The sequence below is a fragment of the Aureobasidium melanogenum genome, assembly GCF_000721775.1.
Source record: "Aureobasidium melanogenum CBS 110374 unplaced genomic scaffold scaffold_16, whole genome shotgun sequence".
Classification (NCBI taxonomy): Eukaryota; Fungi; Ascomycota; class Dothideomycetes; order Dothideales; family Saccotheciaceae; genus Aureobasidium; species Aureobasidium melanogenum.
Genome location: NW_024470068.1, coordinates 470,721 through 498,082, shown reverse-complemented (window position 1 = coordinate 498,082; position 27,362 = coordinate 470,721). Strand labels below are relative to the sequence as shown.

Below are 27,362 nucleotides of genomic sequence, written 5' to 3'. Positions count from 1 at the left end.
GGTCAATACATATTAACACGAGATGTGCCGATAGTACCCTGATAGCAGACAGGACCAGGTTGCGGGAATACAACAAGATCGAAGATCTCACATGGTTGTTACCACTCTTCGCTTGAGCATATTGAAGGCAGGACCGACTTATGCGCTCTTTCCGACGGGTTCAACCGGCATATTACTTGCCATCTCTGTTGATTTGTAAATTGCGAGGTGGGGCTCTTGCATCTATGTATAGGCTGCCAACAAGCCTTGCGGTGAATAAGTTTGATTCAGCTAATTGGTGGTAGCGCCACTCGAAGGCCTAATAGACCAATCCTAATCCATCCTCCAACGCCACGCTTAATTCAACATTCACTGTTACAGCATCAAGTCGCCCAGAATCAAACTCTGCACTATGAACTCATCGCCAACGATCTTGACCTTTCCATCACGGCCAATCGCGACCATCTTCTCTTTCCCTTCATCCTCTCTCTTCCTCTTGCGTCCCTTCTTCGCAATGCCTGTGCCTTCGACACTACCATCTCGGAAGAGCATATTTTCTGCTTCTTCGATGGCGCCTTCGACGTACACCCATTCCCATCCATCTTCTGCGTCGAGAATGCGCTTGGCAGAGTCAAGACCAGAAACTCTGCGGACGACACTAGCACCCAGAGCGACGGTCAGAAACGCGTAAGCACGTCTGGCTTCCCATTTTCTGCCGCCTGCTCCTGCGTTGACCAGAAGAACTCTACCGCCTTGGAGTAGTTTTTCTCGATCTTGAATAGTTTGTGCTAGCTTAGTCGTGGTCGGGAGATAAGGCGAGAGAGTACGGCTGCGCACTGCACCAGAGAGGAATGCAGATTCTCCAGCTGGGAGGAGATATTTAGTCCAGGGTAGAGGTGTCGCTGAAGCAATCGAGTCGAGAATCCAGCGGCCTGACAGACACGGCAGTGAAAGTGCAAGCGCTTGGACATATTTGGCTCTACGAGAATGCTTGTCTGCAATCAGAGCGACGAAGCCTAGAGTTTGAGCACGAGTCGAGAGAACCAAGGCATCAGTATCATTAGTCGCAGAGGATGATACTGCGTGCGTATCCTCAGGGAAGTCGTCGAGGTCCTTGACGGAAAAAAGTTCGTCAAAGCCCTTCTCTAATGTCAGACCACCGTGAGCTTGGATAAGCTCGAGAACGCGATTCTTCTCAGGTGAGTCTGCGCTGTAAGATACTGCAAAAGCCATACCAGAGAACATCCCACGACGACTTGGAAGTGGCGAGGCAAACTCTGGTCGTGCCAGAGCCCGCACTGAAGCAATTGTTGATGTATGTATCGAAGTCACCGTGCCTCTTCTAGATCTCGAGGCTGGCGTTGCGAGAGTAGTGTTCTGAGGCACTGGTGTCTGCGGACGTGATGAATGTCCAGTAGCAATGGTTGTCATGCTTGCTGTGGAAGGAAGGTAGTTTCTACCTTCGAAACGAACCCACATCGTTTGTGTAAGGTAGGCGCTTGTGATAGGCACTCTCAGCAATGTTGCAGATCCTTCTCGAGGCAGTGCCGATACACTATCTCGATCTTTGACCACCAGCTGCAATGTCTCAAACCCATGAACATCAGTCTTGGGATAAGACTCAGGCTCAGCGTTCTCAACTCTGTCCTGAAAGCCAACGACGACATAAATTTTACTACGCATGCCTTGCAAATCAACCTTAACCTGGTCACCACGTCGCAGATCAAGGCGGCGTACTAAGAATGAATCAAGCTGAGTGATCGTGCCATCATCGAACCTAATGCGTAGTTTGAGGCCATCAAGGGTTGCTGCCCCCAGGCATGTAGCTGGGTAGTATGCTTGTCCAGTACCTTTGAACAGAGCCAAGACTCTGTCAGGTTGAGTGACTTCAGCGCTTGGTGCGATAGTCTCATCATGGCTATTGTTCTGCTCTGAAGCGGCGTCAGTCATAGACACGTCAGTGGTAACGTCTGCTTGCTCAGTCAAAGTCGTTGGAGTTTCCGAAGCAGCCTCGGCCTGGAGAACAGAATCTGCTGGCGCCATCGCTCTTTCTTGTTGGGGACAACTATTTGGTGAGATGCGCTGCGCATGTGAAAGCTTTGACCTTGGTGCCTTTACAGTCTCGTGCCTTTTGGAGAAAGGCGTTCGCAATGGACTTTGTTCGGACATCCTCCGTTTTGGCCGTACGAGTTTTCCTGGACTGCCCTTGTTAATGGGAGTTTTTACTTCGACTGAGTTACGAGCTAGCATGGTCTCGCGTGCCTTTGTCGCCGCAGATGCACAAGCTTGCTCTCGTTTCCTAGCAGAAGGTGGTGTCGATTGACCTTGGTCCTCAGTTGGCGTGGGTTGACGTGGATGTACACTATCTTTTTGCTTTCCAACGTCTATCGCCGCTTCGACTTGCATTGTGTCGCCAGCTCTGTTTGGCAATTCTGCAACAACCCGTCCCGTCGAGGGCTTGTGAGTTTCTTCCGGTGACTTTGTGAGTGGTGTTTCGACCGGCTCATGAGTTTGCGAGTTGGGATCAATGGTGCTTGCTGTCTCTGAATGTTTCAATTCAGGCTGATTGGCGGGTTGGGGAGAGTCCGCAGTATTTATGGCAACTTCAGCGACATTGTCATGCTTGTCTTCTGGTACAATATTGTCATGAAAGGTGACCGTCCTGGCAACGGATTTGACCGGACTTTTGATGGTAGCTTGCGGCTTGGCCGGGCTTTTGTCGTCTGCCTTGGACCTCGTCCTTCCCAACACTGTTGCTTTCTTTCCATAGAGGCGCATCTTCTTCGCAGGTGGCGATGTCATGATGTCCATGAAATCGTGATCGTCGTTCGAGAGTATATCGATATTCATGTCGAGGTCCTTGTTAGAAACAGCGTTGGGAGGTGTAGGATCTGTGGCGATATCTGCAAAGTTGAGGATGCCAGCGGCCTTGCGCGGACTTTCAGTACTCGACAATGAACTTTGAACTTGACTTTGAGTCTGCAACTGGCTCGCACGATGCTTCTCAAATTGCGAAGTATTAGGAACAGCAAGAGAGACATCCTTGTCTGTGCTCGCATTCGATTTCGAAAGCGATTGCTGTCTGATTGTTGCATCGATAGGGGGATTTTGATGTTGATCGGAAGAACGATTCTCGTCTGCTGGGTCGGTGTCGGGAACAGCAGAGCTTTGATTGTGCTCAACTTCTCTCAATTCCTTAGTCCTCTGAGAAGGAGCGGGTCGTGTCTCTGGCAATGGTGATGATACGCCTTTACGGCCATCGTGGGGTCGAGACTGGTCCAACAACTCCAAAGCCTCTTCTTGTTCGATCTCTTCAGACACGACAGGGAGTTGAGGAGGACTACTCGGTAGACGGTTCTGGGTGTGAGGAGCAACTTGGCTAGTTGTCGGTGGAGGCTTTGGGATGGATGATGAGTCTGCAGCATCGCGCTTCAAGGCGTTCAAGCGCTGTGTTGTTTGGCTCAGGGGATAAGAGCCAGGAACAAAAGATGACATGGAAGAAGGCTCGACTAGAGGAGGTGGGAGTTGAGTCTCGTCATGTCGAGTGGGCTGTGAATCGGCAACAGCATAATCAGAAGGGTCAGCATCTTGGCCTAGCATCTGTGTGGTTGGTAACTGGTGTGAGCTCTGTTGACGACCCGATGGGAGGGAGGCGTTGAGCATGTCGATATCCAGGTTGTGCTGACTGGAATGTGTCGAGGTACGGCTTGAAGACTCGACCTGGTCATTCTCTTCGTCGGACTGGTCGGGTTGAGGTGAAGACGACGCTTGTCGCTGACTGATTCTTATTGACTGCGCAAACTCGTCGTACTCATCCATCGACTCGCTCCCTGGGCTGTCATGGACATCGTCATCCAGGCTGACTCCTTCACGGTCATGATATTCCCATTCGTTCTCGCCTCTGTTCTCGAGCCCAGCCATGAGGGAATTGTTGTTCTGAAAAAGACCGTCTCTTGTACCTGGCCTGCTCAATCTGCCTGCCATGTTGACTGATCGACTGGGGCTGTGTGCCAAACCCTTCAAAGGCGAAGAGAAAGCCAGATTCTGTCCAGGCGAACTCTGTCTGATGTTGGGACTTGGTCGGCTCAATACTGGGTCGCTCCTTGGAACATCGGGGACCGGGCTTGAAGGCGATTGTGTAGCTTGGAACAGCTGAGTGCTGGTCAAGGGCGGAGCATTGCCAAAAGCGAAAGCTGACATACCGCCCGAACCTGGTGTTTTTGTGCTCGTGGTAGAAGGTATAACATCTCCTCGGTGGTTGCGTTTGCGGCCAGCAGTTGCGGGAGTTTTGGGAAAGGTAGGCCTTGCGACGGAACTCAAAAAGTACTGCCCTTCGTCTCTCTCCTCTTCTTCGTCGCTAGAGAGCTCGTGGTAGGTGGGTCGTTGCCAGTGTTGCATCAAATCGATCTGAGGCGTCTCTTGTTCGGTGTCTGGGGCGGTCTCATCGTCAAGTTGAGTGTTGTCTTCAGTTCCAAGACCGCTGGTGAAGTTCTTGTAGAACTGCGAGGGCATTGGTTGAGTGTCGCCATCGAGGTCAAGCGGAAGAGGAAAGCCATGGAATGTGGTGTGCTTGACTAGCGAAGGAGTAGCATGTTGTTGATCTGTCGAGTCCATGTCCAGGACGGTTGACACGGCAGGAGCGGTGGACGACGGTCTCATCCGCTGAATCTTTGTGTTGGATAAGTGGCGAGGGCGAGGGTGAGCATTTGGCGCATCGTTTGGCCTCTGCGATGGCTGGGTCAGAGCAAAGAGGTTGTGCTTGTTCTCCTGCACGTCGTTGTTAGTCGCCGCGCTGCATATCCTGGTCGCCGATCGCATAGACTGCCTAGAGCCGTGACAACCACCCACTCACTTGCAATATTTTCTCGTGCAATAAGGATATGCCGTGCTCGCTTTCGAGACTGTTTTGATCCTGGCTCGCCATTGCCTTCTCCGCATTCAGCCTCATCGACAGCTGCAGGTGCTCGTAAAGTGCTTGTGGCGGCGACGCGATCAATTATCTCCCAACGTGTCGCAGACGCGTCGCCGTTTTTGTGAACCCACGTCACAGAGTTGTGCACTTTTGTGCTACTTTCACAAACAAAGAACCCTCGCTGAAGTAGGCCAACTCTTTTCGTCAACGAGGTCGCATCTAACTGTGAAGATAGATTCTCATATCTGATGCCTATGAACTCCGTAGCTTTTGTCTATCCCTTTTGTATACACAATCCGATGCCTGGTCGCTTCGACCCAGTCCAATCTCCAGCAATGCAAATGGTACAAGGATTCAAAATCAGTGTTGAGAGGGCCAGTTGTGTTTTTACCAGACCCAGCCCTTTGGGCCACCCCAAGTACCCTTGACCATGTTGTTGTAGTAAACCCAGGGGAAGAAGTCCTTCTTGAGGTGGTAGAAAGCGCGACGAGGAACAGTTTGATCAACTCCGAACTTGGCAAATGTCTCCTTGGGCTGTCCACCGTACCTGAACTCAGCAAGCAGAACCTTGCCGTACTCGGTCAAAAGAGGGCAAGAAGTGTATCCGTCGTAAGCGGCGTTGAGTTCCTTGCCTTCAATCGATTGAAGCATGTTCTGAACTAATACGGGAGCCTGAGATGTAACTGCAGCAGCAGTCTTGGCTGTTGGCAGCGAAGATGCATCGCCTGCTGACCAGACGTTGGCGAACTTCTTGTGGCGGAGAGTGGCGTCTTCGACATCAACAAAACCTGCTGCGTTTGCCAGAGGACTGTCCTTGATGAAAGCGTGGGGTCCCATCTTGGGGACAACGTGGAGCAGGTCGAAGCGCTTAGACACTTTCTCCTCGCTGCCATCTAGACGTGTGAAAATAGCCTTGTCGCCATTGACCTCGACCAAATCATGCTGGAACATGGCCTCGACGCCCCGCTGCTTGCGCAACTCCTCCAAAGTGGCGCTGTACTTGGGCACACCGAACATTACTGGAAGAGCAGTTGCAAAGCTAATCTTGATAGGCGAGTTGGCGACATTGCTAGGATCGTAGAGACCAGCCTTCTTCCAGTGATCCAGAGCAAGCCACATTGCCTTTTGGGGTGCACCAGCACACTTGACAACGCCAGTAGGCAGAGTGAATAAGGCTTCACCACCACGAAATTCCTTGATGTTACGGAAGACTTTGTCGCAAGTCTCGTAGCCGTAAATAGTCGAGACAGGCATTGACTGATCTGCCAGTGCTTCAGGCAGTCCCTTAATGTTGTCGTACTTGATGCCGATACCAGGTGCCACAACCAGGTTCTCGTAACCTACTTTGTCGCCATTGCTAAGAGTGACCAGGTTCTCCTCGGGAGCGAATGTGTTGACTCCTTGGTTGTACAGCTTCAGCTTTGAGTCCACAAGACTGCTCATGGGCTTTCTCAACTCCTCCTTTGTCTTGAGACCACCACCAACTAGTGTCCATCCAGGCTGATAATCATGGTAGGCCGCAGGGTCAACAATGGCAATGTCGTCTTGTGTGAATTTTCCAGTACGAAGCAACTGATGACTGATTGCCAGACCGGCAGATCCACCACCAACCACAACAACCTTGTGGTTTCTGGTGGCAGAGCTCACCGATGCAAAGGTTCTCAAACTTGAGATCTTGCTGGCAGCGTTGACCGAACGGCCAGCAGAAAGTGCTACTCTATGCATTGCTCCTGGAACTCCTGGGTATAAACAAAGTAAAGATCGAAGAATGAAACACACACACGCACGTCAGATGTATGAGAAGAAAGGGAGGATCTGAAATCGCCGAAGTCGCGCGTGCTTACCATCCTCAGTGTGGACAGGGTGACTTCGCGGGACGGTGGCGTCAAAGCTTTTTTCTCAGCGATCACGCCTTCGACAACTGACTCGCGCAACATCAGACCTCGCCTGATCCTTGCGTGACACCAACACTCCGTACAAAGAGACTAAGGGACTGACATTGCTGGACATGAATGTTGCAAAAAAATTGGATACAAAGCTCAATGCGGTACCCAACGATGTAAGGACGAGCGAGAGACCAATGTCTCTCAGTCGTCTTTCGTGTGGCCTGCTATCTATCTCGATCCGCTGAGAGATGTCCCCAATTCGGTCCCGTCTGTTACTACTTATTACCGTCATCAAATCCAGGGGTCAAAAGCGCTGGCTCACGGCTTGAGTACTCTGGGAACCTCATGTCCAGCCTCACGTAAAACCTTAGCAATATCGTCTTTCACCGACTGTCCAGTGCCCTGACCCACAAAGATGTAGACCTTGGCCTCCTGCCCAGCTTGTCCAACACTTTCGATAGCCGCGCGCAAGAGATCAGTACGTCGGTTGTACACCCCTGGCCGAACACTGCCATCCGCATTGGTGTAAAGGCCTTCACACGGAGATCCGAAGATCACGGCGGTCTTGGTGTTTCTGTAGTGAATACCTTCAAAGCCTGCAGGTGTCGTGAACATGATCTTGCATTGTCCGTTGCGGAATTGCTGCATCGTCTTCGAATTGTCGCTTTCTGTTGTGAAAACCTGGCCTGTCACTCCAAGCTTGTGACACTGGGAGGCAAACTCTGCGGCACGGTCTTGAGAAAACTCCATGCACAGGATATTCTCGTTTCGGTGAAGGGGTAGGATCTTCTCGATGAAGTGTTTTGAGCGCTCAGGGACATTGAAAGCGCAAACCTGCACTTTGATCTCGCCTCTGAAAGCAAGAAGGGCGTGCTTACCAAGAAGCCATTTTTTTACGTTGATGGTGTGAATGAACTTGTTGAGATATTGTCGCTTGAGTTCTTGGTGCAACGTAGAGTCCCTTTCGAAGCTGCGACTCAAAACTATCGTAGTCAGTGGGCAAGGGGCAGGTGTAGAAGCTGGCCTTGTACCAGTTGATCTCGGCCGCTCGCACCTAGCCCAAGCAACGATGTTCTGCATCTTGTCGGCCAATTCTGCTGAGGCAAGACTTGGGCCTTGACAGACGACGAGTAGATGTAAGAGACGTGCCTTGAACTTGGACTGTTCAATGAGATGTGCCAGCCGACCAGGAGTACACACAAGAATGGTGGGAAGGTTGGTTTTCAAATCGGCAAGGCTGACGCTTTTGCCATCTCCACCCCTGCTTTGAACAACTTTTATGGAATCGATGACCGAGCGCTTATTGCCATTTCCTCTGACGAATGACGCGAAAGTGGTGTACATCTGGCTGGCCAGCTCTCCTGATGAAGTCAAGATGACGGCTGATGGGCAAACATATCCACTCTTGTGTTGGTCGGCCAATAACTTCATGTATTCGTGGTTCTCGCCAATCTGAACCGCCAAGTTTGTCGCAGTTATAGTAATTCCGCAGATCTGTTCGTTGTCTGGTGCCAGATTAGCTGGGTCGGCTGAGATCAAGGAACGCAAAGTAAAAACCTACTGGTAGCCTCATATATCACACCAGAAGTACCGCTGTGTACACACTCAAGGAGAATTTGAGAGACATTGTTCAGGTCTTTGTGTCTCAATGAGTCGAGGTTTTGCTTCAAACTATCGCTGAGATCTTGGGTCGTCCAAGCCTTGTGACGGAATCTCTGAGCAGGCTTTGTGACCAAAGAGCTATATGCTGTACTTTGTATTGCTAGTTGCACGCCTGATACTTCACTCTGAACGGCGACTATTGCGTAACAGTCGACTGTGGCCACTCTACGTGAAGCGGCTGCCACAACAGGGGCTTGAGCTTTGGTAGGTGTTACCGAGCCGGCAGAATTCGTGTCTATGGTCGAAAGGGTCGACTCAGCTGAAGCTGACGGAGTTGGAGCTTCAGCCAGCGACGAGGAGTTGGATGTAGGAGACGTAGGAGCCGAACCAACCGGAGCAGACGAGGACGTCAATAGCGATTCCGTAGGGCTTGCAGTAGCGGCGGTCTGAGCAGCGAGCGTCTGCGCAGCTTCAGATGCGTCAATTGTGGTATCGTTAGTATCGAAGACGAGTTCCTGTGTTTTTTGGTAGACCGTGGAAAACACTTCATAGCCTGCTCTGAAGGTATTCTGAAAGCTTGCAAAGTTGTCTCCAAGATCGCGAAGTCTTTGGCGCAACGATCTGTTGGACTCCTTCTCAGAATCCAACTGAGAATACAGGCCCTGGATCTCCTGAAGTGCTGACACGAGCTCTTCACGCGCTGAACGAGCTTCTTCGCGAGCAGTTGAAGTTTCCTCTCGAGCGGTTCTAAGATCGTTGCCGAAGTTTTCGATCCTTTGCTGAAGTTGTGTTATGTTTCTCGTTATGCCTCCCATGATAGTCATGATCAGATTCGCGCCGTCGAGGGCCTCTTGTGCCGGGTCGAAGGGTAACGACATCTTGGGAATGCTGGTCGCCTTTCTTCTAGATCGTCAAGGTATTGATGTATTTGTGCGCTTCAGCGCTGCAGCCAAGGTCAGCAAGGGTGGCATAAAGAGTGAAGTTGACAAATGTTAGAAGAAGGCACAATAAGTAATCACATACCGAAGCAATAGTTGGACAAACGAATAGTGCTTGTTGATGGGATGAGCAATGGGAAGTTGGCGGCGAGTAGTCACAATTGTGATCAGTCGTAGTGATGGTGATTGCAGTAGTGGTGAGTCGCATCGGAGATCATTCGCAGTGGTCGCCAATTACCGACTTGCTGAGGAGTGATAGCTCTGACTATCAAACAAGAAACAAGTGAGGCTTGAGACCCCTTTCGAAAAGACGAGACTGATGCGTAGATGGCATGCGGAAAGACAGCGCTGACTGAGAGGATTGCTTTATGACGGAAAATCAAGCAGACAAGTTAAAAAAAAGTTTCACATTCACTCTATGCTCTATCTCCGATAGAGCAGTAGAAAGCAAATTGCTCACTTACAGTGATGGCTCCTTAAGTCTTCTTACCAAGATACACCCCCACAGTGAAGATATCAAAAAGTCATGTCCCCAAACCGTTTGCAGCAAAACGGCACTCCTTCTCTTGAACGACTTGTACTGTGATATCAAAAGTTTCAAGCATGAAGTTATGAGCTTTCGGTTGGTCATCACTCAACTATATTCTGCTTATCTTTTGCCTCTAATTCTCTACACGATTGGAGGTGATGGGTCCTACCTGCTAAGTGCTTTGGTAACTATAAAGTGCGAATCGCCTTGGCCGCCTACAAGTGCAAGATGACCCCATATCAGGGCTTCACTTACGAAGCTGACGTTACAAGGAGTACGGCTAAAAGAAGCAGTGGTCGAAACCGTCATCAAGTCCCCATGGTTATCTCTTTGACGGTCAAGAGCGCCGATAGAATCCGTGAAGGTTACTGTGCAATGCTTATAGCTCTTGATCTCTCCGAAAGAAGATCTTCAATCTTCTTTCACTCAAATTCTCGTACATGCGGTGTAGATGAGTTTGTTCACGAATGCCTTGCGGCGAGATACATTTGTTGGTTTGGATGAGGCTGAGATTGGATGAGTCTGAGATTCGTTTCTTGCGCTTTATTAGATATGTGAAGTGCAACGTTGGTGAGGTATCCTCGTCGGCGGAATATTGTTGCCCATGAGTTTGGGCCTTGTCGATGGGAGGTTGTTGACCGGGAGTTTCTTTCTTGTCGGTGGGAGATGAACATTAATTCCGAATGCGCAGTTATTGCTAAACCATGGCATGAGTTGTTCTAAGCAACGATGGTTCCGGGGACCAGACACGATGTCACAAAGAAAGTGCCCGCTACTTGACATCACAAAACTTTCGGAGCAACGAGAACAATTCTGGTAATCGAATACAAAGAACACAAAGGCTGTGAGAATGTTGGAGAAGTGGAAAACAAAAAAGGTCGAACAATAACAACCAGCATCAGACGCCACAAGTACATTATCCTTTGAGTTGTCTTTGTTGACAAAAAAAGCGATAGAAGAGTAGATATAGATCATTAAGACCCTCGCGAGCCTGGTCATACATATTCTCCTCCTCGTTGTTTTTTTCCCCTCTCCACCACGGCTGTGCCGCTTTTCATTCATGTCTTCTCCAATCGCCCAGCTGGTTCTGGACTTGATTGTCTTTGCTGTTATTCACTACTTCATCATCTTTCCGCTAATCAAACTCGTCCTAGGTTACGTTAAGGGAGAATCCGACATTCTATACGCAGGACGGGAAATTTTAAAAGCATTCGAAAAATTGAAGGCATTCGTGGGCGAGCAATCGGTACAGAAACCGTCAAATATCAGCGCACCCGCACCATTCACGACTCAGTTACCCACTGCCGACGAGGCTTTATGCGAAAGATGCGAAATACTTCTGGAGGACAAGCCTCATGTAACACGACGGAGCTGTGATTGCACCTGGTGTGCAGAGTGCGTGGAGGAATGCTTTGAGATCGTCAAGTTTGATCTGGATAAGCCTTTGAGCTCGCTGAGCAAGGGCTGTAAGCCCGCACAGAAGCTTACCATCCGTAAGATGCTGCCCTACGTGAAGCATTTGCTGTCTGAAAAGTCTTCCTGGCAAATCGAGAAGGCGATTCTGGTGCAAGACACGATAATAGGCATTGCTATGAGCAAGAATGACTGGATGCTTGACGTTGATGAATAGGAAGAGTTTCCAGAGAAGTAATTGCTTTCTGACGATATCAGCGTTATCTACAGTACAAATACTAATAGAAGCCGCGTAAATTTATCAAATCGAGTCATTGAGAAGTGTACACTTTAAGTACAGGGAACAAAGAAAAGACGTTCGCTCCCGTGAGATATGGCGCGAGGTTACACGACAAAGTTGCAACGAATGTTGTCAGACAGAGGCGACATCCTTCCAATGGCCTCGCAACGGCATGATTAAATCCACAAGTACAACGCGGTGCTCTGTAGGGTGTATGCAACCAATTCGCAGAATTGATCGCACCACTTGAGCACTGTCAATTCCCTGTAATATCAGAGCGCCAAGGTTGATACAGGGCCCGCTTTTTTTGTTTCTGTCAATTCGTCGGGGAAGTGCTTCAAGCATTGGTATTAGTCTCCTATTTGACGACTCCATTCTTTCCGGCTCCGCCTCGTGTTTCTAAGGTGCAGCGATGATACCTCAAGAAAAGACATGCAAATAAGCTGATGTGCAGGATTGCGACAACGCGAGCGATACAAGGGTTCCTTCGATGGTGCCGCGCGCGAAGCCAGCCGATTGATCCGGGCTGAGAGGGGAAGCTCATATTTACTCAGACCGCCCTGTTAGTGGATTGCCGAAGTACTAGGTAATCTTATATAGAGGAAGGAGCAAGTCTGCTCGAGAGCTGTTTCTCACGATGCTTTTGACCTCAACACAAGTCCGATCATTAACGAACACTTTTACGATATGCCTTGTCCTATGCGGACTTCTGCGTCAGATGTCGACCAGTCGAACACAGCATCTCCAGAGTATTTGCCCATACCTCAACCTCCAGAACATCTCTTTGGCCTGCTCGGCAACCTACCTGACTTGGATCCTTCTTTCCCTTCCAAAAACATATGGAGTATGCAACAGCTGTATGGTCCCATCATGAAGTTGAAACTTGGCAGCGAACAAGTCATACTCGGAGATCAGCAGCACATCAATGAAATTTGCGACGAGAAAAGATTCCACAAAAAGCCGTCTGGTGCATTGGTGGCTATCCGAGCGCTGACTGGAGATGGCTTATTCACAGCCTATGATTCGGAGGTGAACTGGTGGAAAGCTCATCGCATGCTAGTGCCAGCTTTTGGTCCTATCGCGCTTCGATCCATGTTCGACGACATGCTCGATATTTCATCGCAAATGGTACTGAAGTGGGATCGTCTGGGACCAGAAAACGAGATCGAGTGCAGCGATGACTTGACACGCCTGGCTTTTGACACTATTGGACTTTGTGCTTTTTCATATAGATTCAACGAGTTCTATACGGACCACGCTCATCCTTTCGCCCAACAGATGGCCGATGTCTTGACCGAAAGTGGTAGGCGTGTTAGCCGCCCAGGGTTCATCAACAATTACGTCTACCGCAGTGACGAGCAAAAGCGACAAGAGAATGTAAAGAAGATGCACGACCTCTGTGACCAGATCGTAGCAGATCGAAAGAAGAACCCTCAACCCGAGAACAAGGATTTGCTGAACACGATGCTGAACACTATTGACAAAGAAACCGGGGAAGGCCTATCGGACGAGAACATCAGATACCAAATGGCTACATTCCTTGTTGCTGGGCATGAGACCACCAGCTCAACCTTATCATTCACCTACTATAATCTGCTAAAGAATCCTGATAAACTCCTCAAGGTGCAACGAGAGGTTGATGATGTAGTGGGCGATAATGTCTTGGAGCTGCAGCATCTGCCAAAGCTTAAATATCTTGACGCCTGCATCAAGGAGACTCTTCGTCTTAGCTCCCCCATTAGCCGCTGGGGTGTTTGTCCACGCGAGGACACGATGTTGCAAGGTAAATACGAAGTCAAGAAAGATGTTCAGCTTAGTGCCAACCTGAGGAGTCTCCATCACGATCCTGCTGTCTGGGGTGACGACCATGAAGACTTCAAGCCAGAAAGAATGCTCCAATCCAATTTTGAGAAGTTGCCTCCCAATAGCTGGAAGCCCTTCGGCAACGGCATGAGATCGTGCATCGGAAGAGGATTTGCCGAACAGGAAATGCTTATCAACATCGCGCTTGTGCTTCAGCGCTTTCAACTGGAACTGGCAGATCCAGCTTATGAGCTCGAGCTGAAATCAACGTTAACAATCAAGCCATGGAACTTCAGGATGAAAGCTCGTCGCCGACCAGGCAAAGCACTCACGGTTGGCATTCCCGGAGGTGTATCAGCTAACGCTGCGAAGAAACACGAAGAACAGCATGGGTACGCTCAAGCTGCTCAAGCCCAAGACAGATCCTCCGATGCACCTCTGTCGATCTTCTTTGGTGGCAATACCGGAACCTGTGAAGCTCTCGCCGAGGACCTGAAAACAAAATTGGCCGATCACGGCTTGAGTGCTTCGATCGAAAGTCTTGACATAATGACTGAGCATACGCCAGATCAACCTGTTGTGATCATCACCTCCTCATACGAGGGTCTGCCACCTGACAATGCAAAAAAACTCGTGGCATGGCTGGAAGATATTAGCAACAAGAACACCTCTGCCTTGAACGGTGTCAAGTATGCAGTTTATGGAGTGGGAAATTCAGTGAGCAAGAACCATATCTCTAAATATAATTTTGGATGCTGATTATATAACAGGATTGGGCAAGCACGTTCCACAGGATCCCCAAACTCGTTCATGAGTTGATGAAGAAAGCTGGCGCTGCAGAAGTCGTCGATATTGGACTCTCGGATGTCAAAGCAGATCTGTTTGGCCCATGGGAAGACTGGGTAGATCAGCTTATAGATGCGTTGATGGAGTCGCGTGGTGCTCGACCTGTCGCTAAGGCCGTCACTGAGGTAATCATTCGCGAGTCAAAACTGACCTCACTGCTTGGCGGCAAAGACATGAACATCGGAACGGTAATTGCGAATGAAGAACTTGCAGGCACCGAAGTGGGGCCTGCGAAGCGACATATGGACATCCGTTTGCCAGATGGCATGAGCTACACCGCGGGTGACTACCTTGTAGTGCAGCCTCGCAATCCGGATGAAACAGTGCACAGGATCCTATCATACTTTGGTCTTCGCGAAAATGACATGCTTGAAGTCAAAGGATCATCCAAAGTCTTCCTTCCGACCGAGCCCACTCCTGTCGGCGAGTTTCTTTCTGGAGCTGTTGAACTCAGTCAGCCAATCACGAAGCGTCAACTAGAGGCTATCCTGTCACACGCGACTCCCGAACAGCAGGAGGAATACAAAGGGTTCCTCCTGGACGCTTCTTACCAACACTTGCTTGAGAAGCGCTATAGCATCCTTGATATCCTTGAGGAGACCGCGATCGCCCTTCCGTTTAGTGCTTACATCGATATGCTTCCAGCTTTGACGCCTCGTCAATACTCCATAGCCTCGTCTTCTCTCGAACCGGCAAACAACCCACAGGCTAAGCAGCATGCAGATGTTGTATCCCTGTGCTTCGACGTCCATACTTCGCTGGCACTTTCTGGCCATGGATCTTTCTTCGGTGTCACATCCACATACCTGGCATCTCGTCGCATCGGTGACCGTATCTCATGCTTCGTCCGTCCCACAAATGTTGGTTTCCGACTTCCAGGTAATGTTGAGACACCCGTCATTATGTTCGCAGCCGGCACAGGCATTGCGCCGATGCGAGCTTTCCTACAGGAAAGAGCTGCCATAGCAGCAGCTGGTGCACGAAAACTGGGACCCGCTATCCTGTTCTTTGGCTGCCGCCACTCAGAGAAAGACTTCATCTACCGGGATGAGTTGGCCGTGTGGGAGGAACAGGGCGTCGTCAAAGTAGTACCGGCTTTCAGTAAGGGTGACTCTGGCCCGCATTATGTGCAAGACGCCGTTTGGGAGCATCGCGAAGAGGTAGCGAAGATGTTTGCTAATGGCGGCAAGATATACCTTTGTGGAAGTGCGGCACGGCTGGGCAAGAGTGCTGCAGAAGTTTGCAAGAAGATATGGTGCGAGAGGAACGAGAAGTCGATGGAAGATGCAGAAAAGTGGCTTCAAAGTGTTAAGACTGATCGATACATCAGTGATGTATACTGAGTTGGCTTGGGAGTTATGTGTGAGCGACAATCTCAAGATTTCACGGTACCATTAGCTCAGTGGCCGTGGTACTCTGCGGCTACACACTGTGCATTTGGATAGTCACTTGAATACGTGTTGTCGCGGGAAGCAGAAGCATCGGTGGTTGTATAGCCCTGTTTAGCGACATGGTACGCTGATTTGTCTTTGTAATGCAGTACGCTATGTCTGTTGGACATGGATGAGAAAGAGAGAAACAAAAAGTGAATAGCCAACACCATCACACAGGATCTTTGCTCATCTCCCTTATATTACAACAACATGCAAGCAATTCAAGTTAGCAACACTGACATCAGACCACTGCAAAGAGTCTTCTATCTTGGACGAATCGAGCGCATGCAATCAAGACAGAGCCAGCAACCAGTGTGGCCCCTGCAAACATGCTCAATGCCAGATAGCCGTATTGGCCGACAAGCTGACCGCTGATAGGTGTTCCGAAGAGAGCCATGAGAGCAATGGAACCCATAGCCAATCCCATAGCAGTACCCATAGTCTGCGGTGTTGCTAATCGCGAGACGCAAGCTGTTTGAAGACTCATGATAGCCTGTTCAACGGTCAGTATACTGTATGTGTCCATTTTGTATCAGGGGGCCACTTACGCCAGAAGCGAAGCCATAAGCAAGGGCCCAGACAGTAACACCAGCGACATTAGTCGCTCCGGTCCAGCAGAATGCTACGACACCAGAGACCAGAGCAGCTGAGGAGAGTAAATTGAAACAACCGTAACGATCAGCTAGGATACCAGGTAAGATCCTGCCAAAGAAGGAAGCACCATTGACGATAGAGACGAGGTAAAAAGTGAAAGATGTCGACATGTTGAGTGATCCAGCATAAGAGCTGATATAGAAGAACGGGCTGAACATGCCGAAGTTAGCAATAGCCATACCTGCGCAACAAAGGATAAATGCCGGATTTTTGATGATGCTGAGATCCGCTTTTGGCTTTACTGCAGGAGTCTGGTCTTTCTCATCCAGGGATGACTGAATCACAGCAGGACTGCGAATAAGCAAACAGCTCAGAGCAAGCAGCGGAAGCATGATGAAGGCGATGATTCGGATAGTCCAGCCAAAACCAAGGTGGGTATGATTGAGGAGTTGGTCCAACACAATAGGCCATATCACGCCCCCGGTAGATGAGCCAGCAACAACGATACCCATCCCCAGCGCACGATTCTTGCGAAAATACTTTGTGAGTGTCGACAAAGAAGGCGTGACCAGAAAAGCAGAGCTTATGCCAAAGACTAAAGCCTGCGCAAGGAACATCTGATAGTACTCTTTGCAAAGCGAAACCATGAAGATTGCGAAGAGGGCACCAACGCTGCCTATGCCTAATAGCATGTTTGGTCCAATCTTATCATAGGCGATTCCAATCGCAGGTGAACTGAGATACATAGCACAAATTGCGAAACTGCCAATCCATGAAATGTCAAACTCTGACTTGGCCGACAATTGATGGGCATGGTAATATTCCTGGAAGATGCCAAATGCATTGAAGAAACCAACACTGCAAAAGAACGCACAGAAGGCACCGCTGAGTACCAATGCTGAGCGTATGTTAAGTTCCTTTTCGTCCGTAGCTGGTGTGCGAGTTGATGAGTTTGTCGATTCGACGACTGCTTCGGCTTGCATCTCCTTGTTGGGGTTAGACATTATGACGGAATTCAGAAGAGTTTGATCAGGTTCTGTGTGCGGGGTTAATGTTGATTGAAGAAAACACCCTGCAGCAGTGGATTCAGATAAGTATTTATGTTAGTGGTACCTACTATTTCGCTCCGTGGACTCTCCTCGTGATGTTATCAGAATGCCTACGGTTGCCAACGGACGCCTATCTGGAGAGGGCTCCTACCGTGGAGTTTCCATGGAGGTCGCGCCCGTAGGATTCCTTCGTGCCTTACGATACCTGTCTTTTCACATACCTCTTCTACAAGAAGATAGCCCATGTCAAAACGACCTGCTTTGGCGGCCATAGAGGTCAGTGAGGATCAGCCTGCGACGCGACGTCGTCAAGACCCTGTCTCTTGTCAAGTGTGTCGCAAGAAGAAGCTCAAGTGCTCGCGCACCTTCCCATGTTCGAATTGCGTATCGAGAGGTCTCGAATGCCAACCGCCCGATGCAGCACAATGGCCTTCGGACCAGCAGTCGTAAGGCGATACAGATCTCCTATGTTGGTAGAAAGTACGTTGCTCACGAGAAAGCAGGAGCAGCTCTGCCAACGTCTCAGCAGCTGCCTCTGACAGCTCAGTCTTGGCACGGGTTCTGGAACGACTTCAAAGACTTGAGGATATCGTTCTTACCAAATCTGACAATATTGTGCGGGATAGAGCCAGCGAGAATACTCCAAGCAGTTCCATTCCAGCTTTGCATGAGGATGTTGTGCAGAACGAGATATTCCACACTATCGGAAGGTCCAACGCCTCACCGCAAGCGAATATCGAGCAACACGAAGATGAGTTTCGCGATACAGAAATCATTGGATCAAGACCGACAGATGCAATCATCAAAGAAGCAAGCTTTCTGTTCACCTCTGCAAAAGTGTCAGAAATTGCCTTTGACCTCAATCTGAGAATGCCCGTCTTGACCAGCATATCTGTGGAAGGCAACAAGGTGATTCGGCGCATCTGCCTACCTGAAAGGGAGGAAGCTCGTATTCTGTTCCAGACATTTGCCAAATCGCTTGGCTCATGGTATCACATCTACCACAAACGGACAGTCGAAATTCTCCTTGACAAGACTTACTACCAGATCGTCTGCGGCCACAATCCAGGTCTACCACAAGTGGCTTTGCTGCTTAGTATATTCGCAAGTGGAGCATACTTCCAAGCATCCATAGCATGGCCAGAATGTGTTTTCTCGGACCCGCAGATCGCTAATCAGCTGTCTATGAATTGGAAGCAGAACACACTCGATATCCTGGATCACATCGAGCGGTCCACCACACCTACTGCTGTGGAACAGCTGCAGGCCACCATAATAATGTCTTTGATGATACAAAACTTCGAGGGTATGTAGATCGGCCACGTTGCAGATGGCATCATACTGAGTCTGGAAGGACTATCAAAGAAGTACTGGTTGATGCACAGTACATCTACCACTCTCGCCAAGGACCTGTCTATACATGTCTTGGATCACCCAAGAAGAGCCAAATCCAAAGATATGGTCGAAAATGAGGTCAAACGAAGGATATGGTGGTACTTGGCGACTACTGACTGGTATGTCTGTTCGGAGAAGAGCCATTGAGTTCAAGCTGACAGTTTGGAAGGTTGCTCGGTAGTATGCCTAGTCCCCAAGAAGGAACATACAGCATCAACCCTCGACACATTCATGTCAACAAACCGATGAACGTTGACGATGATGATCTTCTTGGACAGAATGTCGTTGATAAGCCGTTGTCAATACCGACCGAGATGTCTTATTTCCTGGTTAGAACGCATGGTGGAGAGGTATGTCGAGTTCTTGCTGATCTAGTACATCCGCTGGCCTCTGGTGTCAACAGTGTGGATTACGAGGAGATTGTTGCTCTCGAGCGGACGACCGCGACAATAACGGACAACATGCCGTTCTATTTTCAGCTCGATGAAGAAAGTCGCAAGAAAACAGAACCATATCTCAGCAAGTATCCACAATTAGCGACACAGAGATATCTCCTGCAACAAGGACTCCACTGTCATCGAAGCAGAATACATCGACCTTTCCTCATCCGTGGTTCTTTAGACGCAAGATTCCATTTCTCTCGAACGGCATGTCTAGAGTCCGTGAGGAAGAGCTTGGAAATTCGTCGTCTGTTGAACCAGGAGAAACGTGGTGCGGTTTTGCCAATCGCAAGGCTGAATTTTGTCTTGTATCATGTGTTCATGGCTGCACTTACATTGGCCCTCGATTTGTGCTTCAACAAGTCGGCTACCGAAGCTGAGGATCGAAGTCGACGAGCCGAGCTGAAGGAAGCATGTCTGATGCTTCAAGAGTCCAAGACGGAGATGCCGGCAGCTGATCGTTTCTTGACACCATTGATGGAACTACTGCGAAAGCACAAGATTCAGTTGCAAGATGCTGGAGTGCATAATCAGTACCTGACTCCACCGGAGTCGACAACGACACCAAGCCTGCAGACGATACACACAGGCAGTTCATATCCTGATCAGAGTACAACTGCCCAAGTACAGATTGTGCCAGAGCGAAATGCTTCACTCACCGCCAATCCAGATATGGACTTTGATGGCTTGTGGCAAGAGTTTATCAGCATGGTCCCAGACTCGAGCGCTCCAGGATGGGATGACCTTCTAGCCGATTTTGATCAGGCTAGCCTTTTCATGGGCGTGTAGTCAGACGAGGTTCTCCTGGTGAGAACGGCGAAAGACAGAAGGCGCAGCCTTTTTCCGTGTCTTAATTTACTCTTCTCTCACAATCACTTTCACTTCCAGCTTTACCTTGGCCCGCAACTTTCGATCAGCGAACGCATTCTGTTTCGTTTCGAAACAAGATTTCGCGATCACTGTCCACACACTCCGTCAATGTACCATGAGGACAATCCAAGCACTCGACGCCGGCGCTAAGGTGTCGGCCAAGTGGCCAAACCACATATGGTCATCGCAGGCAGTCTCGTAAGCGCTTTACAAGGAATCACAACCAGCAGAGGCTGACAAGGTCGCAGTAACGCCATCAAGTCCCCCGAGATGATCAAGCTCACATCCAATGAAGATGGAGCTTCGGTGTCAATTCACAAAAGTTTGCTGTGCTTCTTCTCCTCAAACTACACTGCGGCCCAATCAGATCATCTGTCGATCCTCCATGGATTGATACTGTCGCTGATCTGAGTGGAAAGAGGGCATATTATCAACAAAGCCTACGGAATGAAGAGTAAAAGCGGAGGTCGCGCATGAAGCGAAGAAATGTTCTTAGATTGCTTGAGATAATTTTCGGAAAGCAGAGCCTACCCAAATCTATCACTCGTCAGCCTTTGTTGTTCTTATCTTCAGTATGTAATCTCACCACTCTTTGAGAAACACCTACCTGGAGATGCAGAGTAACGCCAGGGCACCATCATGTGCCCGAGGTAACAAATGAGACATTATTTTGCAGTTATCGTTGTCTGTAGAAAGTCCTCAACAAAAATCAAAGTCAAAAGCACAATGTTTCGGTAAAGAAAAGTCAAGTAGAAACAAACGTCAAGAATTTGGCAAGCTATCTATAGCACTTCCGGGGGTATCTCATCGTGAGAAAACATGAGCATCAAAGATCCATGATCATGCAAGAAGCAAAATAACTAAAGCCCGAAAATCATCCTCATCTTCTGCTCATCAACTCAGTAATCTTCGTGATCCAGTGCGTCGAGTCGTGATCCATCGACAGCCCTCCCTATGAGCTGCCGTTGACAGCGCCTCCCCTTCCTCTGGGTGCGTGTCCACCACGAGGGCCACCACGACCTCTGCCCTCACCGCCACGGCCACGGCCTCTGCCTCTGCCACGGTAGTCGTTGTTCAAGATGGCTGGTGGAGGAACAGCACTCATGTTCTGAGGACGGAAGTTCAGGTTGTTGCGGACGACGTTCTCCATAGGGTCGCTGTTGTCGACAATGGTGTAGCCGCCTCTACCGCCACGGCCGCGACCACGGTTGGGGTTTCCGCCACGAATGGGAAGGTTGTCGTGACCGCCGCGGCCACGTCCGTTCATGACTCCGCTGAAAGAGCCTCTGAGAGGTGGAGGGGCGTTGGCAGGACGCCATTGCTCTTGAGGAGGTCCGTAGCCACCGTTGACAGTCATGGGAGTCTGCTTAGGAGGTTGACGCTTCTGTGCAGCAGCCTTGCTCTCAGCGATGCATTGTCTGTCAGTCAGGTTGAGGACACTGGTAACAGGGACAGTGCTTCCTCTGAAAGGACTGCAGCGATCGCCAAGACTGGTACCAGACATGAAAGAGTAGTCAAATACAACGTCGAGCATGGTTGTTCTGGGTGTCTTGGTGATGCCGACGACAGTACCTCTGGAAGCGATAGGAACACGACCAGAGTCCTGAACGTAGACAATGCGGTCACCAAGGGCGAAACGCTGACCACCAAGACGCTGTTCAGCATCACTAGGCTTGAGGAGAGCATGACGAGGGACGCCGTTCATGATCTTGTCTTCGACCTGGTTGGCCGAAAGAGACAGATAGTGTTCTGCGGCACGCTCCAGAGCCATGACCGTGTCAGAGTTCATCTGTTCGGCATCAAGAGGAACGCGCTCAAACGACTTGGTCTCGACGCTCTTGAGCCAAGCACCAATCTCCTTCATCTTGTCCTTGGCAATGTCGGCAGGATAGAAGTCAGTGTCGTTGAAAACGTCACCCGAAGGGTTAGCCTGGATACGTGCGACGAATTCGGGGAACTTGGTCATGTAAGTAGCAATCAGGTCGATGGCCTTCTGGCTGTATTCCCAACCACGCTCCGACTTGCGACTGTAACCCAGAACCTTCATCTTGCGGGCCTCGAACTTGAGGTTGAGACCAAGGTTGAGCTGTAGTCCTGATGAAGTGACACGGAATGATGCGGTCAACTTGGACAAGACAAGCGGGTGGAGGTTGAGTTCTTTGGCAACAGCGAAGGCAGGCTTATAGGGGAACTGGCGCTCTGCCTGGTAGGCGATTTGATGACCAAAGTCAGGTTCTCTGACCTTGACTGTGTTGACTCTGATGTTGGTCTTGCCATTCTCATGACCATCAACAAGGGCAGGTCTGCCATAGTTGAAGTCGCCGAGGAAGAAAGCGCGGGAGTTGAGAGGGAACTCTTCCTCAAGTGGAAGAGCAGCCTTTTCCAGGAAGCGCTGGTCCTCGGAGACGACTTCATCGACAATGGCTTGAGCAGCGTAGTCAGCCTCGAGACCTTCAACAGCTGCATACTCCTTGACAGTTGCACCCTCGTCCGTCTTACGGAGGCCAACAAGCATCTCGACGTGGACCATAGCTTCGACATCGCTGATAATAACGCCTAGTCTCTTAGAGTAGACGCTCTCAATGCGGCTGGCCTTCTTCTTCCAGTTCGAGATCTCAGGAGCACCATGAGGAATGGCCTCAATGTTGTCGGGCGTAGCCTCGGCATTGGGGTTGGTAAGAACGTAATCAAACAATTCGTCAGACACCTTGACAACCTTTGCCTCGTGTAAGAAGGGGTACCCAACGTGAACAGCCTTGCCAAGCTTCAGCTTAGCATGCTCGATGTTGCTGGTCTCCTCCGCGTTCATCACAGTGACAACCATGCTCTCGTTCCTGCTCTCTTGTTGGAAGACATTAACTCCGTGGAAACCAAGAGTGCCGGTAGTCGGGAGTGTGCGCAAGCTAGGGAAACCAGCCAAAGCATCTTCACCGAGCTTGACGCCTTCGACAAGACCAATGTAGACATCCAGACCTTCCATGGTAGGTAGCTCGAAAATGTTCTCCACACACTTGCAGTTAGGAATGTCTGGGAAAACACCGGGCAGGGACGAAGGGTAGGTGTAGTTCATCTCGGCAGCATAGGTGAACTTCAAGCTGACGCCAAATTCGTTACGGGCGCGCTGTGCGTCTGTAAGTAGATGATCTCTGGTAGCCATAGCGCTGAGCAAGCGCTGCTCGTCGATAAAAGGAATCTTGACGACGGCCTCCCATTCCATCTTCTTGCCGTTCATGTCGAGGTCGAAGTCGCGGGGGTAGAAATCGATGATGGGCGAGTCAGGGCTGGTCATCAAGGGATGGTAGACGTCGGGAACGATCGTCTTACTTCTGTCTGGAAGCACACCCATGAGTTGCTGGTAAGGACGGAAGGGTTGGCCAAGCTTGAAGTCCATGTTGGCCTTGAGACCCTTCTTGACATCGGAAATCATAGGAGAGTAGTGGTAACCATAGTACCAGGGCCATGAGACGACACCTTGATAGTAGTAGTAGAGAACCCATTGCAAACCTTGGACATAGTTTTCTGTCAGCTTGCGGAGCTCCTCTTCGTTCTCAGTGCCCCATTCAAATTTGGATTTGTAGTATTCGTCCTTCCACTGGGCGAACTTCTCGTCGTACTTCTTGGTCATCTGTTCTTGAGCCTCTTCAGCGCTGACATCGACAATTTCGGCGTTGTCGTATCTCTTGACCACTCTAAGGAGAGCTGTCTGGGCCTCCTCGTCTTCTTCATCGTCCGAGTCGTCTGATGGGGGACGAGGGAAGAAGGAGAGCTGGAGATGACGCTCGCCTTCGTCGTTCACAATGCTCTTCCATTGCAGGTGCAGACTGTCGGCGAGATCCTCGACAAACTTTCTGTCGCGTGCAGGGAGCGAAGTGGGCAGGTCAAGAGGTGCGGGCTCGGAGTCGGCAGGGCGGCTGTTGACGTATTGTCTGACGCGTGTGTAAACCTCCTTTTGCGACGAGGTCATAACGACCTTGCCCTTGTTCTTGGTTCTGACCATAACATCCTCGCGACCAGTTTGCTTGCCCTTGAACCAGCTGGCGTCGGCGTTCTCTGCTTCGAAGTGTCTAAATTCGACGTGGGAGAGCTCATCAAGTAGGATAGAAAGTCGGTCGAGGTTAATAACACCGCCCTCGTTGATGTATCCCTTGGCAAGCGGGAGAATCTTCTTGTATACACCAAACATGAGTGCCAAAGCACCCTCGTTGATGTGGAGGTGGGGAAGGTTCGGCAAGAAATCGTTGCCAACGAAGAAAGCCATGAGAATAAAATCGTCAATAACGCGCTCCATGTCGAATGCAAAACCAAGAGCTCCAGGCTCTTTCAATTCTTGAAATTCCAGTTCAAGATATTCGCGAACAATGCAAAGATGCATGAGATAGAAATTCTGGTGTTCGAGTTCCTTTGACTTGGCCTTGCTTTGGCGGCCGAAGGTGACTTCCTCACGCAAAAGACAGAAGTGGGGGTCGTGACTGAGCAGACCCAGCATGATAAGATCGGCATCGAGGCCGTAAAGACAGTGGCGGACGTTGGGGTCGTAGTCTGGTTGTGACTTGGCCTTGCGAATGTACTCCATGATCTTGTGTTCTCCTTCACCAGGGACTTCATGTCCAGAGAGAACGATCTCGGGGCCTTGCCAGTCAATATCCTCAGAGACCTTCTTGGCGATGAAGTATTTGAGGTGTTGTGTAAGACGAGCCATGAACTCTGTTCCAGGGGTAATACAGTTGCTGTCGAATGGAGCTTCCTTGGGCATTTCAGTACCAGCAGCGATGGCCTTCTCACGAGCATTTTCAGCATCGAGAGCAGTACGGAAACGTCTGGCGCGTTGCTGGTTCATCTTTGCTCTGGGAGCGACACCATCGATAGCCATAAAGAAGAGCTGCTTGGGCTTGATCTTGCCAAACAAGTGCTCGATGTAATTGAAGATGGCGATGAACATCTCCTCCTCGGTCATGCGTTTTGTAACATGGTCTCCGTCTTTGTGGGTGCAGTTGTGAATAATACCGTTCATATCAAGCTGGGAGACTGTGTTAAAGAGGTTCTAGGCGGGTCGGCGCAAAGACAGGCGGTGAAGGTGGACATACGTAGAGAGCGTCGAACTCTGGGATGCGGTTCTCAGCGATCAGCTGAGAGATGGCAGGATAGCGTTCGCTCATCCATCGGAAGAATTTGGGAACACCTGGTTGCGCGCAGAGTGGTTAGCTATGATTGCCAGGGTGGTAACATGGCAACTGGCACTTACCCATGATGATCTATATTCCAAGATCAACGGCTGGGGTCAAGTAATGGGTGTGAGAAGGGGGTTGAGAAGAGAAAGGGCGTGGAAAAGGGCGTATGGCGGGATATTTCGACACGGAGTCCTCGAAAGAAAGAAGGAGAGAGGGTGAGAGGCGGCGACTTGATGATGTCGACCAGTCACTGCGCACGGCCGTCGCATCGAGCTCTCGACCCCAGATTTCACTTGTGCTTGGCAACCAATCTCAGCGCAAACGCGTCAAGCTGCCCGAGCGCGTTTAATCGCATCTCCATCTTTGTCCAACTCTGTCATTGAGCCTGCACTATCATCCACATACCGCAAGTCATAGCAATCATGGACCAAGGTGCGTCTTTCTTCTTGCTTACCACTTCTCTCTTGACCTCTGAATCCACCTTCTCTTCACCTTTACACATTCTATAGTGCTTTCCAGCTAACACCGCAATGCTAGACATGCAAGCACAGCCTGCTGGCGTTAGTGACCCCGCTGTCGAGAACAAGATCATCAACGAGGAGTACAAGGTCTGGAAGAAGAATGCCGTCTTCCTCTACGATGTCATCTACAGCAGAGCCCTCGAATGGCCTACCCTCACAGCCCAGTGGCTGCCCGATGTTCAGTCCCTGCCTGACAAGAACTTTTCCACCCACCGTCTCCTGATCGGTACACACACCTCAGGCGCCACCCAAGACTATCTCCAAATTGCCACCGTCGACCTTCCCAACAAGCCCGCCGTCAACCCCGCAGACTACGATGCTGAGAAGGAGGAGATTGGTGGCCACGGCGCTGCCAAACAGCCCATCTCTTTCAACGTCATTCAGAAGATCAACCACCCCGGCGAGATCAACAAGGCCCGCTATATGCCTCAAAACCCAGATCTGATCGCGACCATGACCATTCAAGGAGACGCTCTTGTCTTTGACCGCACAAAACATTCGTCCATGCCAAAGACAAACCAGGTCGAGGCTCAGATTGAGCTGAAGGGCCACGAGAAGGAAGGTTTCGGTCTCGACTGGAACCCTCACTTTGAGGGTCAACTGGCTACTGGTAGCGAGGACCAGACTGTCCGCGTTTGGTATGCTTGTCGTCTTCTTGCTACGATAATCACATCTGACTGATTTCCTCACAGGGACATCAACAACTTCTCAAAAGCTGACAAGATTCTCACCACTGCTCGCATCTTCAACCACCACAGCTCTACAGTCAACGACGTCCAATGGCACCCCATGCACGGAAAGAACCTCCTTGGAACGGTCGCGGATGATAGAACCTTCTGCTTGATGGATCTTCGTACCGCTTCCAACTCGAAACCTGCCATTAGAATCGAAGGTCATACCGACGCCATCAACACTTTGGCCTTCCACCAGAAGCATGATGTACTTTTCGCTACAGGTTCCGCTGACCGCACTGTGGGAATCTTTGATATGAGATTCCCTGAACACGGCAAGATTCACAGCATGGAGGGACACCAGGACGTCGTCACTAAGATTGAATGGCATCCTCACGACCCCTGCATTCTTGCCAGCAGTGGTGACGATCGCCGTGTCATCTTCTGGGATATCAGCCGTGCCGGAAGCGAGCAAACACCTGACGATGCCGAGGATGGACCACCAGAGATGTATGTGTTCTTCATTGTCTTGACAATTTGATTCGTTCTCATGCTAACATGGAAAATAGGCTTTTCATGCATGGTGGCCACACTAGCCGTGTTTCAGACTTTAGCTGGAACAAGAACGACCCTTGGATGATGTGCTCAGTCGCAGAAGACAACCTGATCCAATGTTGGCGCGCATCGAGAAATTTGGTCGAGACCTTGCCTCCCGGTATTCCACGCCGTGAAGTGTCCGTATCACAATAGATTCAAAGGCTGACTATAGGCTTGACGTGCAGCTGCCATGAGGGACGTTCAGGACTAGAAGACGCCTGAGCCGCAAACCACTGTCAGGAACTGGATGGAAGGCCTCGATTAAGAGGCAGTTGATTTGGGAAACAGCAAGGCGTTCAAGGCGTGAGTGATTGAGAGAAAAAGCATTTGCCTGGCTCTAAGACGGATGCGAGGCGTGGAAAGAGGAAAGAGAGAGAAATGTATTTTTACGAAACTAGAGAGCGATTATACGTCGCACAAATTATTTGCACACCAC

General features: G+C 50.1%; 8 protein-coding genes across 8 annotated transcripts; 4 read left to right on the top strand and 4 right to left on the bottom strand.

Moving 5' to 3' along the window:
* Nucleotides 1–270: 270 nt before the first annotated feature.
* On the bottom strand, nucleotides 271–4,903 carry M437DRAFT_86135 (uncharacterized protein; the record flags this gene model as incomplete). The annotated part of the gene is made up of 3 exons (XM_041028403.1): nucleotides 271–298; nucleotides 359–4,746; nucleotides 4,832–4,903. 3 exons carry the CDS (start codon nucleotides 4,901–4,903, stop codon nucleotides 271–273), a joined length of 4,488 nt encoding a protein of 1,495 aa, XP_040878267.1.
* Nucleotides 4,904–5,278: 375 nt separating this feature from the next.
* M437DRAFT_52400 (sulfide,quinone oxidoreductase/flavo-binding protein) lies at nucleotides 5,279–6,616 on the bottom strand (the record flags this gene model as incomplete). The annotated part of the gene is made up of 1 exon (XM_041022346.1): nucleotides 5,279–6,616. One exon carries the CDS (start codon nucleotides 6,614–6,616, stop codon nucleotides 5,279–5,281), a length of 1,338 nt encoding a protein of 445 aa, XP_040878266.1.
* A 479-nt stretch (nucleotides 6,617–7,095) lies between these two features.
* On the bottom strand, nucleotides 7,096–9,257 carry M437DRAFT_86133 (uncharacterized protein; the record flags this gene model as incomplete). The annotated part of the gene is made up of 3 exons (XM_041028402.1): nucleotides 7,096–7,760; nucleotides 7,809–8,282; nucleotides 8,339–9,257. The coding sequence occupies 3 exons, from the start codon at nucleotides 9,255–9,257 to the stop codon at nucleotides 7,096–7,098; spliced, it is 2,058 nt and encodes a 685-aa protein (XP_040878265.1).
* Nucleotides 9,258–10,906: 1,649 nt separating this feature from the next.
* On the top strand, nucleotides 10,907–11,476 carry M437DRAFT_86132 (uncharacterized protein; the record flags this gene model as incomplete). The annotated part of the gene is made up of 1 exon (XM_041028401.1): nucleotides 10,907–11,476. One exon carries the CDS (start codon nucleotides 10,907–10,909, stop codon nucleotides 11,474–11,476), a length of 570 nt encoding a protein of 189 aa, XP_040878264.1.
* A 750-nt stretch (nucleotides 11,477–12,226) lies between these two features.
* Nucleotides 12,227–15,531, top strand: M437DRAFT_67611 (cytochrome P450; the record flags this gene model as incomplete). The annotated part of the gene is made up of 2 exons (XM_041024969.1): nucleotides 12,227–14,059; nucleotides 14,113–15,531. The coding sequence occupies 2 exons, from the start codon at nucleotides 12,227–12,229 to the stop codon at nucleotides 15,529–15,531; spliced, it is 3,252 nt and encodes a 1,083-aa protein (XP_040878263.1).
* Nucleotides 15,532–15,862: 331 nt separating this feature from the next.
* Nucleotides 15,863–17,198, bottom strand: M437DRAFT_52815 (MFS general substrate transporter; the record flags this gene model as incomplete). The annotated part of the gene is made up of 2 exons (XM_041022426.1): nucleotides 15,863–16,114; nucleotides 16,170–17,198. 2 exons carry the CDS (start codon nucleotides 17,196–17,198, stop codon nucleotides 15,863–15,865), a joined length of 1,281 nt encoding a protein of 426 aa, XP_040878262.1.
* A 309-nt stretch (nucleotides 17,199–17,507) lies between these two features.
* M437DRAFT_86129 (uncharacterized protein) lies at nucleotides 17,508–19,888 on the top strand (the record flags this gene model as incomplete). Its single annotated transcript, XM_041028400.1, has 4 exons — nucleotides 17,508–17,710; nucleotides 17,768–18,570; nucleotides 18,619–18,778; nucleotides 18,829–19,888. 4 exons carry the CDS (start codon nucleotides 17,508–17,510, stop codon nucleotides 19,886–19,888), a joined length of 2,226 nt encoding a protein of 741 aa, XP_040878261.1.
* Nucleotides 19,889–25,559: 5,671 nt separating this feature from the next.
* Nucleotides 25,560–27,079, top strand: M437DRAFT_86127 (nucleosome remodeling complex, CAF-I subunit; the record flags this gene model as incomplete). The annotated part of the gene is made up of 4 exons (XM_041028399.1): nucleotides 25,560–25,569; nucleotides 25,675–26,296; nucleotides 26,351–26,839; nucleotides 26,899–27,079. 4 exons carry the CDS (start codon nucleotides 25,560–25,562, stop codon nucleotides 27,077–27,079), a joined length of 1,302 nt encoding a protein of 433 aa, XP_040878260.1.
* Nucleotides 27,080–27,362: the final 283 nt, after the last annotated feature.